Source organism: Poromitra crassiceps (genome assembly GCF_964638095.1).
Source record: "Poromitra crassiceps genome assembly, chromosome: 22".
Classification (NCBI taxonomy): domain Eukaryota; kingdom Metazoa; phylum Chordata; class Actinopteri; order Beryciformes; family Melamphaidae; genus Poromitra; species Poromitra crassiceps.
The window spans coordinates 12,701,236-12,713,655 of NC_139647.1; the positions used below are offsets into that span (position 1 = coordinate 12,701,236).

A 12,420-nucleotide genomic window follows, 5' to 3' on the forward strand; every position below is an offset into this window, starting at 1 on the left:
GAAACTTAAATGATAGTCGTCACGACAACAACAACACAAAAGAAAGAAACTGCAATAACTTATGAAAGGAATGTAACGACTTTGTTCCTTCTTTTTTTACGCGTGACTCAATAAGCAAGACACAAACCAGACCAGCAGACAAGAGACACCGCTCAGGGACTTGGTGCTCCAACAGCGTTTCAGTCTTTGTGAGAATACCGTTGAATCGTTTGGGATGACACCGGGGCGGAGAGGAGAGAGAGCGTCCACATCTGCATCTAGCATGCAGCATGGGAGAGGCAGAGGAAGACGCTCGGCTCGGAGGCTGATACTATGACTGGCTTAAGTGTGTTCTGTAGTTTGGCTAGCAATTATAAGACTTGTGCCTAAGTGTAAACACCGTAATTACAGTTCCATCTTATCCACCACTTGACCACTGACATCTTCCAGCAAACGACTGCTACGAGATCATCTGGTAAACATGATTTTGGCTACGTTCGCACTTTAAGAGCTTTTTGGGCTGAACACAAGATGGCAGCTGGATTTGTAGCCGGCCTGCGTTGAGTTCACGGGTGTACCTAAGGATACACCGAAGCCAAATTTTTGTGAGAAACAAACTGCTTTGACTTGAATCAACTGATGGAATTCTCTCATCTTGTGTCAGTAGGTAAAACAAACAAATATCCATAAGGAGCATCTGATCTTCAGATGGCAATGAAGGCGTGAGATTTCCACCGAGCAAAGAGTTGACGGGAACCCTCTGTATTCAGTTTCAGGCATCTGCAGACCCAACAAGTTAATCACCTGTCCGACTTCGCAAGGTAACACAATAGACCCTTTTCACGGGGGCCATTTTGTGTCTAAAAGGCAGGGTAAACACAGGTCCAAGCAAAACACTAATGAGGGGTTCCAACTTCCAATCATGAAGTTTGAAACCCTCATTAGTGTTTTGCTTGCGCCTGTGTTTACCCTGCCTTTTCGACACAAAATGCCCCCCGTGAAAAGCGTCTATTGAACTGAGTGTGAAAGTTGTTCTTCTGTTTTGCAAGGTCACATGACACACCCCTTCATTCATTTAAGGAAAAAAATATTAACCGATGATCCTCATCCAGTGATGCGAAGTCTGTCTAAAAAAAAAAAAACTGAAAATCAACTGAAAAAGTAACATAACATAAAAAAGATGTCTATATAAAAACTACATCCATTGAAGTAAACTTTTTCAAAAGGTAAAGAAATACAACAACCATAAATTTGGTATTGATCAATCCCATTTGTTCCCACTTATTTTACTGATATTTCTTAGACATGAGCTACCACTAAACCTTCATTATTACCGCTTCCTCCTGCTTTTTGTTGCACCCTACTTTTTAGAAATTTTACCCGCCTTCCTTTTGGGCTCGTAGGGTGTCCGTAGAATGCTCGGCGTCTCCTCCATGACGCGCACCAGTAGGTTGTCGATGTAGTCTTCCAGCTCCCTAATGTGGCCGTCTTTCCTTTTCACCACTTCTTTCTGCTTGATGAGTTCCCGCACGACTTCCTCGAACGATAAGCTGCTATAGGCGGCCACGGTCTCCTTGGTTATCTCCTTAAAAAAAAAAAATAATAATAATAATAATAATAATAATAATAATAATAATAATAATAATAATAATAATAATAATAATAATAATAATAAATAAATAAATAATGACAAATAAAACAGTTATCTTTTCAATTCAGCCTCGTCAGATTTGGAGTTTAAATGTTTTTGCAGCGCCATACTGTTTACACTGTAAACAGAACGTGGCTGTAAAGTTTACGAGCCACGTTCTGTAAAAAAAAGTAAACAAAAACGGTTGAATGATCTTCCGTGAAATGTCAGCGTCTGAGAATAATGAAGGCAGGAGCAAAAGGTTCACTTTTGCGTTCGCTCACAATACGATGGAGAAAGCAGACTAATTAGATGTGTTGGCATAATGTGACATAAACTGTCATGTTTATCTTTTGTTCCCTGTTGCTAATCAAGGCTAATTGAGAGCTGCTGATAAGATGAGACCCTTCTCCAGGAGTTCAGCGCTGACATGTCACTGAGTTTTATGGCAGATGTTGTGATCTATTAGTGTCTAACAGTGTTTGATAATACATCGCGGACAGTTTAACCACTCTAATGGGGCTTGACTTCAACGCTACAAAGAAGACAACCTCTTGAAAAAGTTGTTAATTGCTTCACTTTCCAACATCTAAAAGAATAAAAAATCTCCCCCTAGAAATGGATCAGGCAAAAACTTGTGACCAGCCTGCCAGCTCTTTTGATAACCTAATCGAGATTCTTAATTTAAAAAAAAACTAATAATCAACAAATAAAATCACAATTTTGTTTCTAGGGGAAAAGCCAGGCCGCATTTTTCTGGAATGAAAGGTGAGGCTAATACGAAGTAAGGATGCAACCCAAGCCTAGCTTCGCTCTCTGGACGACAGTCTATTTGGACAGGCTGCTGTGTTTGGGTACGTGCAGATCATATTGCGCGGGTACAAGAAGAGCTGTAATGGTTTTTAATGAGGGACCACTTTATCGCTTCAGTGCTGGGCATCCTCCCCCAGAACGGATAGAGCAGCAAAGCCTTCACCCTGTTTAAAATACCAGGCTTATCAGCTTCCACTCCTCCCAGGCACTGTTCAAGCTGCTCCACTGCTGTCTGTGTAAAGACAATGCAGAGTGGGCCTGCTCACCAGGTATCTTATCGCTGCATATAGTATAATATACAGTTGTAGGCTACTGAGGGGATACAAAGTAACCAAAATGAAATATTTGCCACCAAGATTAAATGTTCAGGTGGGTTTCGAGAATGGAGCTGAGTAACCTATCCCCCCCAAACCCACCCACCCACACACCACAAAGGCCATATGAGCAGGAATAAGAGAACCAACAGCCATAAGGAAGTGGATGCTAGTTTCGGCCATGTTTACGCGCACGCGCACGCACACGTGCACTCACCCTCCCACACACACACAAACACACAGACACACAGACAGAGCATTGTAATCAAGTCAGAGCTGTAGTGGCTGGTGACAAAGGCCTGGAAATGACCATGGACTGGGAAAGTAATGACGACCATTTTTCTGCGATCAGTCGTGAGGAGGAAGATAAGGCGCTGCACACTTGGCATTCTCCAGTTGTCTCATTACAGTTTCTAATGAGCTCAGCTTTGAGAATCTCAAAGCTCCGGCCTTTGAAATATCTGGCTGTCCTCCCTCCCCCCCCCCCCCCTGCGTGTGCTTAATTAGGGCCTTGAAGCAGAGGAAATGGGAACTGCCATGTTTCGGCGGCGTACACACATGTGTGGCTACCGACAGCCCTCTCAACACCCAGAAAGGAGAGGTGAGGAAAGCCATTATCAGCATTCTCCTTCTCATTTAGCCGTCACTTTAGCCACTGCTCGTGCTATCGCGTAAAATAGCAATTTTTGCAGCGTAATGGTCGCCAACTTTTAGGGTTTTGAAAAAGTTTATTTTTTAAATACGACAAACTAAAACAGGGGGGAAAGGTGAAGTGCAAATACTGTAGTGAATCATTAAAAGGAAAAGAAAAACATCTGATGGCAGTTTTACGCCTTTCCTCAACCAAATCCGCCAATTACAGAATCGGTGCAAAACGCCACTACTACGCCTGCCCTGACCTGAAGAGACCGACATTTCACACCGCTTCAAATGATGATTGGATCGGAGATGATGACCGATGCTCGCGGCTTCTAATTAGTTGAGTGGCACATGTGAATTTCCACGGCCTCGGAGATCAACGTCGCCCAGCTGCAATGTCAAACGTGACTGAAAGTTCTCAATTAAAAAGTCCACGCCGCACATTCGCGTGTGTGCAACAACTACACACTTTGCAACTGTTGGGTTTTTTTCCCCCACCAGTCATGAGTATCACCTGACAAATCATCTGTTTTTAGAATGATGAGGGCGGTGCGTTGGTTCTTACTTTTTTCTTGCCGTAGCACTCTCTGGTCTTCCGGCCATATGTGATCTCTTCATTCCCCGTGGGCTTTTTATCACTGCAAAACAATCACATGGAAATAAGCACATCAATCACTCACCTGAAGGCATTAGATATGATATACAATAACAGTTTGATTTCTGATATGATTACGGGTATGATTATCAACAATTTATCAATACCCTATATGAATACCCTTGTTATATTAAACTAGGATGAGCACTTACATAGAAGCCTGGCTTGGATATTAGAGGAAACGGTGGTGTGTGAAAGTTATCGTTTAGATCAAGGCATCAGATACTGCATTGATTGCACCATGTTTTTCTATGGTTGTGAGTAGGTTCATCAACTACAATTTAAATATTGTATTTGTCTGCACCAATATAAATGACCACTGAGCTACTGTATGACAAAGATGATGGACTAGTAGTGCCTATAGAGTGAGAGAGAGAGTGGTTAATTGGGTGGTCTATCTCTCCAGAAGATCTCATTACTATAGCTCAGAGGGCTCCGTTATCAAGCCCAGCCTCTCTAAAGAGCCACTAATGACACCTTCCATTTTCTGATCAACCACAACTTAGCCACAGTGCTGCTCACCAACGAGGATACTTTTTTGTGCAGCACAGGAAACAGAGAACTGGCTCGCCAGAACAACAATACTGGAGAATAGACTGAGAGAGTATTCCAAACTTTACCAGGATGCTGTAACTAACATCTTATAGCTGAAGAGGTTTTATTTTAAGCAGTGCAGCCGCTTCTATAAGTGACATGTGTGTCCGTTTGAGCTGAGATGTGTGAGCATGGGATTTGAGCAGCGCACCCGGATGTGAGCATGTAGACTAGGCCCCTCCCCCAAGCTGTACAAGGCAGCAAGAGTGGAGACAGAAAGTGCCGCTCAATGCCGGTGAAACGCACCCATGCACGCATGCTATGCACACACACACATGCATGCATGCACACACACACACACACACACACACACACACACACACGCATGCACGCACACACACATACATGCATGCACGCACACACACACACACACACACACACACACACACACACACACACACACACACACACACATACATGCATGCATGCACACACACATGGCATGCACACATACCCAACATAGTAGCGAGGGAGTACCTGGTTTTGTAGCTGGAGCTGAAGGGGTTGGTGTCTGCCTGTGAGTCAGCGCTGAAGGGGTTGGGCGAGCGCAGGTCCCCGGAGCTGCCTGAGCGCCCCCCGTTGCCGCCCTTGCGGCGGTCCTTCTTGCCCGTCAGGTGGTCCAGTAGGCTGACCTTCTCCTTTTTCTCCTTGCGTTCCGCCCGGTCCCACAGCTGCCCCTGCTGCTCCCCCTCGAACGGGTTGCGGTTGCGTGGGAGCGTGGCATACTTCTGCGGCAGGGCGTCACTGATATCAGTGAAAGGGTCACCGTGTGCCTCGCCGTCCTGGTAGCCGGGCACCTCGCTCTGGGAACGCCTGTGAGGGCCGCCTGTGAGAGAAAGCCAAAAACATCACATCAACTCACAACCTATGGGAAAAAAAATATATATATAAATAAATCAGCTTTGGGGAAAAACAATCACACATACATAAAAGGCAATAATTAAAAATGTTACCAATTACTGTCAAGACAGAATAACCATATAATATATATGGGTGTAGGGTTGATAGGGTTGTTATTAAATACCAATAACTCGACAATAAACTTGGCCAGGTACAGAGGTTCTGTTTTGGAACACTTTTTTTATTACTGTGGTTTGCGTTGTAATACATTAGCTCTTCATTTGATGTCTGTGTTTGATCTCTGCTCTAATTATCTAGCTTAGTCATGTTTATGGTGAAAATGTGACTATTGTTTTTCAATTACTGGCCACCACAACTCAAGAGGATCAGAGAAGTCAGAGAGATACATCAGAGGAGGAAAGTTCTGCTCCTGTTATTGCAATTCAAACTGCTCGCCGATAGAGGTCAATAAAAGTCATCGAATACTTAATGACCTTTTAAAGATAAAATAGACCCACAGAAAATGTGATTTCTAGCACGTCTAGTGATTTCTTGGTTTCCCCATTCATGGCCTTCAAATCCCAAGAGCCCTCACTCTCAATTCTTCTTATACTGGACGTAAAAGGTGCACACGCTTCAGAGCGGCTGGTAACACCCTGGTCACATGACGGCGGACACCGGCGAGGGTGCAAAACACACCTGCCCCTAAAAGTGAGGAACATCACTGCCAGTGGATATTGTGAATGTTCCTTTTGATACATTTGGCTAATGAATTGCAGAGTGCCGACTCATCAGATTGTTTGTATGTGGGTTTGTTTTGGCTGCTGAGTCATACAGTACCATGTCAGGTGGAGCCTGCCTGCCGCAGAAGCACCTGTTTGAAAATGAGTGCAAACTGCCTTAAACTAATGCACCCAATGTAACATAATGAGCAGCGTATGACAAGTATGTTGGTCTCAAAGGGCTACGAGCTCTTTCCACTCTTACTTCTGGGGATTTAAACTCAGTGGCCTTATCAGTGTTACTAATATCTAGCTCAACCTAGAATGCAGGGGAGGATGCCTCTCTCAGGTCAGGCAGGTTACAGTGTACCAAATCTTTAATCCAGGCATTAGAAGTATCAGGGGAAATTGCTACAATACATAATGTAATAATCCTCTGATGAAGCCAAAAAAAACAAAATGACTAAAAACATCATTTTAAGTTAATACTGGGTTCATTTCCCCATTAATGGGGTGCTAAGTAATGCATGACTGCTATCGACCTCTATTGGCGACCAGGAGGAATTGCACCAACATCGACCCTCTCATCCCTCCCTTCCCCTTGAGCTGAGTTATGGAAGCCTGTGATTAACACAAAGATTAAGTCACATTTTTCACAATGTAGACAAGTCAGCTAGCTAAGAGTTAAAAGGTAATATATCACCATGCAAAACAATGTAATAATAATACTGCATTGTGATTTGCATTTTTAACTTTAGAACAAGAGATTTCAGCCTTTGTATCTGAAATGTGTTGCAATACCGGTTAGACGCCCCTTAGTAGTGTCACAGTATTTCTCAGCACCTGGTGAAGTATGCATTTGATCATCAACCTATTATTTATTTATTATGGTTTGTGCTAAGTGACAGTAAAAAATCTAATCTGAAATCTAATTGAACTGATAATTGCTTTAACAAGGAGAAAATACCCATCAATTATTCAAATGTATATGATGGAGTGATCGTGCAGAAAGCATTTCCTCCTCACCACCACTCTCTTCTATGGAGTTCATGGAGTCCAGTTTGGGGCGAAAGTGGGTTCCGATGAGGTCCGACATGGAATGGGCAGCGGAGAGCTTATGGGAACCGGCGAGCAGCGGCCTCTTGGCCTTGGCCTCGGGCTGCTGGGACTGCGGCTCCGGGGCGAAGGCCTGGCGGCCGGGTTCCGCGTCGCACCCGGCCGAGCGAGGCAGGATGGCCGAAGACGTGTCGGAATAGTCGTGCTTGCGGCCCTTCATCTTGTCCTTGAGCTTGGAGAAAGGCGAGCGGGGCTTGTCCTTCATGGAGAGGTCGAACATGCTGGCGGTCATGTTGTTCCTCATGAACTGGACGCTGACTTGGATGCGACCGCGCTCTTTGCTCTTCTTCCCCGGCCTGGACTCCAAGGAGTACCAGCTGAAATGAGAGCGGGGGGGGGGGGGGGGGGAGGAAAAGCAAATTTATATATTTGATTTTATTATTTATATTTGCACAGTCGTAATGTGGTAAAGAGCCTTGGAATATTGAGCAATATGACAAATGGGGGGGGGGGGGGGGGGGATAGCCCACATTCTTTCTAATGTGCTGTACCTAGCCCTTTGTGGACACCAGTGAAAAGGCTAATTTGAGCAGACTAATCCAACAGCTACACACAACTGCACAGGCTTTAAATCGTTTTAACTTCTTCTTTTTTTGACACAGGAAAGAATACATTTCATTATTCAGAGGATAAACATTATTCCTTGCAAAACTGAAGGTAAGAAATAGCCTGCCGCTGAATAATCTAGACCATTTGCAGGCTGCTTTCGGGCTCCTGTTTGTTTAACCTCTCTGCTTTTTCAACTGGAAGTAATGGGATTTATGCCTCGACTGTGAGCAAAATAAGGTGGCATTTGCACAAATCTGCCCTTTGTTCACAAATGCAATGACAAGCAATTGGAAAAGTGCAAAGCCACATTACAGCAAAACCCCAGCAGCTCCTACATGCTAACGAGGATTGTCCTCACTTCTACAGGCCTAGCAACGATGTCCTTTAGCAAACTTGTTCAAAATACTACTAGCATCAAGATTAATCTACTTTTTACCAATTTTACCAGTCTATTCTTGCCACATCCCTCTGCAAAAAGCTAAGTGATCGATGACCAAATATGTGTTTGCCAGTAATTCTGACCCTATCTCTCCCACCACTACTATGATGCCGTTGTTTTATGTATTTATCAAGTTTAGCTGTTAAATATTACATAGGCCAGTGGTTCTCGACCTTTTTACACCAAGTAAGTACCACCTCAGAAATGACCACCATTATGAAAGTATGAAGGGGAGCCCTGTGTACCACCAGTGGTACCCGTACCACATGTTGAGAACCACTGACATAGGCTATCAATGGGAAACCCTTAGCTTGTATTGAATTGTAAATCAACATTTTTGATCAGATTATTCCACAGACGACTCCACTTCAACACGAATAGTAATGTGCATGAATATGTTTTACTAATACAATTATTGTGTTATTATCCTGGATTAAAAAAAAAGAGAGTTGTAAGTAATATCATCGCAAAATATGAGTTATCATTTAAATGCAATAAATGTGGGTATATATCAACCTTTGAAAACCTGTAACGGCTGAACCCCATTCTAAACGAAGTGCCATGTCATGAAAGGCCCTCGGCTGGGTCTAATTCCCATGCAGTGTGATCAGCAGCCCCAGCATGCTGCCTGTGCTTCACGTGTGTGTCAAGGCCAAGATAAACCTCTCTCTGCTTGGAACCGCAATCCTCCCACTCAGCCCCGGACCGCTGGGAAACTCCTCACAATCAACAAACACAGGTGTGCGATAATTACGGGGCTGCCTACTCAGATATCAAGACGGACTTTCCTCCCCAATATGTCAGTTCAAAAAACATTGTGGACGACGGGCCGCTGCAGCGAACACAGACCCACTGTGGAGAGTGTGGATATTAGTATCTAGGCGCCTAGGTCTCGTTGTCAGTGTGCGTACGGCCGCGGCGTGGGGACTAAGGCCAACAAGCTACGTGGGCATATCCATTACAAGCGCCTCGACCGAAAACGTGCAGGGCCCTGGAGGTGCATCGGCTCTCTCGCAGCTAAAACAAATACAAACCCATCCACACTGATTATGACATATTGTGATTCTCACCGAGCGATGGACAAAAAGGAAGTGTGCTAATGTCTTTCCATGTTGAAATGTGCGGTGGGATAATTAACCCCAGATCCAATTGGGTCTGTTCCTGTTTGCTCAGTGTATGCTTAAGCAACTGCATATGGGCGTGTCGAGACTTGGGAGGGTCAAGGACGCATCCAAAATTAACTGATAGTCCCCACCACGTCATACTACGGTGTTGGTGGTGTAGTTTGTAGTCCATCCATCGATTCATTTATTTTCTTTATTTTCTCTACGTGCTTAATCCTCTCATGGTTACAGGCATGTGGAGCCTATCCAAGCATGGATTGGGCAGAAGGCAAGGAGACACTAGAGGACAGGTTGCCAGTAGAGCTGGGTAACGCACGCCACTGATTTCCCGATTCGATACAATTCCGATACACAAGGTCCCCGATTTGATTCGATTTCCCATTCGATATTTCAGTACCATTAGTAGCATTATTACAAACTAGAAACAGAGTGCGCTCCGTTCTAGCATCCTTCGCCACGCCCGCTGAACTGGCAGTGCTCATTCCTACCGCGCCTCCTCGCCATCGTCGTTGTCTTCCTCCCTATCGCTCATTTCTACCGTGCCTTGTTGGATCGCCCTCAAGGTCTCACATGATGATGATGAGATGAGATGAGATGAGATAAACTTTATTGTCCCAGAAGGGAAATTTGTCTTGGGCAAAAAGTGCGCATAGCCACATCCTGCATTACATAAACACAAGTAAACACAAACAGGACAGACACAGCATTGCACTAAGACACAGTGGGGAGATGCCAACTGAGACATGCAATTGCACAGCCCTATTGCACAATTTGTTTAAATCAAACATACCTGTAGGTAAAAGAATATAAAATCAACAATAAACAAACCCAGCAGCGGGATAATGGATAAAAGAATAAAAGAGTAAAAGAATAAAAGAATAAAACATTAAAATAAGATTAAATGAAAAGTAAAAGAAATAAAATAGGAAGGTAAAACATGGGGCTAAGATTACCGTTCCTACTTAAAGTGCCTCCACCTACAAACTATGGGTTACTACAGCCTGGGGGAAGAGCAGGCTGTTTGTTCAGAAGTGCAATCGAGGTGGGGAGGAAGGAGAGCTTGTAGCGGTTGCTCCTGTATCTGCTGGCTCTGAATCTTCTGCCAGAAGGTAACAACTCATATTCAGTAAATAAAATGTGAGAAGGGTCGGTCAGAGCTCTATGAGCCAGGCTGATGACCTTTTTCTCGAAGATGGACTGGAGCGTCAGTGATTCTTTCTTGCCGATCAATTTCATGGCTGTGTTCACCATTTTTTAAATTCTAGATTTAAGCTTGACTGTGAGAGACACAAACCATGCCGCCATGCCATATCATACATGCAGACGCAGCTCGGCCACTGCACAACCTCGCCGGCTCAACTAGCATGCGCAGTTGAGCAATTGTGGGTCACCAACTTTTACTCAATTATATTAGTAGGATAGGATATTAATGTTTACAAGATGTTGTTGCGCTAAGAACCAAACCATGCAAGTCTAACGGGGTTAAAGCTTCAAGCATCCACGGGAAAAGGCATTATATTAAAGATCAATATTGGGATTCATGAATCGATATCAGTTCCTTCAAAATGAATATTGATTTGTATCGATATATATATATATTTTTTGCCAGTCCAACACAGAGCTGACTCAGACAGACACTCAATCACACTACCATTCACACCTATGGGCAATTTAGAGGCACTAATCGACCAGGTTAGCATGCTTTTGGACTGTGGGAGGAAACCGGATCACCCAGAGGAGAGACCCAGCCAAACACAGGAAGAACATACAAACGCAAGCCAGAAAGGACCAAGATTTAAACCCAAGGTCTTTTTTTGCTCTGATGCAACAGAGCACTGAGCCACTGTGCCACCCAAATTCCATTCATTTTTTGTATGAAGGCTATACGTTAACACGAGTGACTAACAAGACATGTTTGTCCTGCTCCACCACTTCCGGTTAGGCCAACTCCTGCTCACCATGTCAGAGCTCAAGCTGAAAACCACGTCCACATAATCTCACAAGTCACAACAATGTGGGCCATTGTATGTACTGTATCAAACGATAAAGAGCCAATTAAGACAAACAAAGACTCATTTGTGTCCACTGACGTTTGCTTGAACAGTTTTGCCACTTCACCTGTGACAGAAGTTGTGTTACAGTCTGGAACTAAAAAGAGCATCTGAGCTTGACTCAAGAACTCTTACTTTAGTTTATTCTGTATCAGAGGCAATCTGGTTTCTCTCTACCAGCTCACCAACTGAGGTACTACAAACAATTCAATTCCTACTAATCATATGACATCATATCAATGATATCAAACAATCATTATGTTAAGTTAATTGCACACCTGGTTGGTTTAGATGTCTCATTGCTGCCACGTAGTGAAATTAATTAATTCAACCTATATTTGAATTGATACCTATTACCAACGTAAACGTTAGATCGATCAAATTCGATGTGATCGAGAAAATTCTTAAAGAAAAATAATCTTAAAGATCGACTATCGATCAAATTCTTAACAATCGATTATCGTGCCCATGCCTACAAGGGACAAAAAAGAAAATGCAAAATGGTATTTCACACAGCAGAGCTGGTGTAAAAGAGTTAGTTCATGAATCTAAACGGAATGCTGAATACAGTGGCACACTGTCATTAGGTGCAGAGATCTAGACTAATATGGCAGTAACACACACATAACCACTGTGACAAACCACAATATACGACCATACTGTAATTCACCTATGACACAGTTCTGCAAATCTATCTCCACCTCCTCCTGTCAGTTCATCCATCAGCAACAACTCATCAACAACAACTAGATCCACTACAGCAGCTCGTATCAGCCACATTCAAACAGAACAAAATATGCATAATGTAAGCCATTAATCTTCAATACTGAGGACTATATCCTTCACATTACAGTAGTAATCAGGAAATAGTTATTCTTTAATGGGGGTTTCACAGGATACTAGATAGTTTTGTGTTACTGGGCTGGTATAGTATCATAAGGTAAAACTGAGGTAT

General features: G+C 43.5%; 1 protein-coding gene across 1 annotated transcript in view; it reads right to left on the minus strand.

Annotated features, from left to right (window-relative positions):
* Positions 1-1,062: 1,062 nt before the first annotated feature.
* rab11fip2 (RAB11 family interacting protein 2 (class I)) overlaps positions 1,063-12,420 on the minus strand; it is a 12,761-nt gene continuing 1,403 nt past the window's right edge. Inside the window, exons 3-6 of the mRNA XM_083658428.1 lie at positions 7,213-7,619; positions 5,102-5,450; positions 3,941-4,013; positions 1,063-1,564 (exon numbers count right to left, since the gene is read on the minus strand). Of these exons, the coding sequence (XP_083514554.1) occupies positions 1,340-1,564; positions 3,941-4,013; positions 5,102-5,450; positions 7,213-7,619 (1,054 nt within the window). The 3' untranslated portion in view covers positions 1,063-1,339. The remainder of the gene's footprint in view (positions 1,565-3,940; positions 4,014-5,101; positions 5,451-7,212; positions 7,620-12,420) is intronic.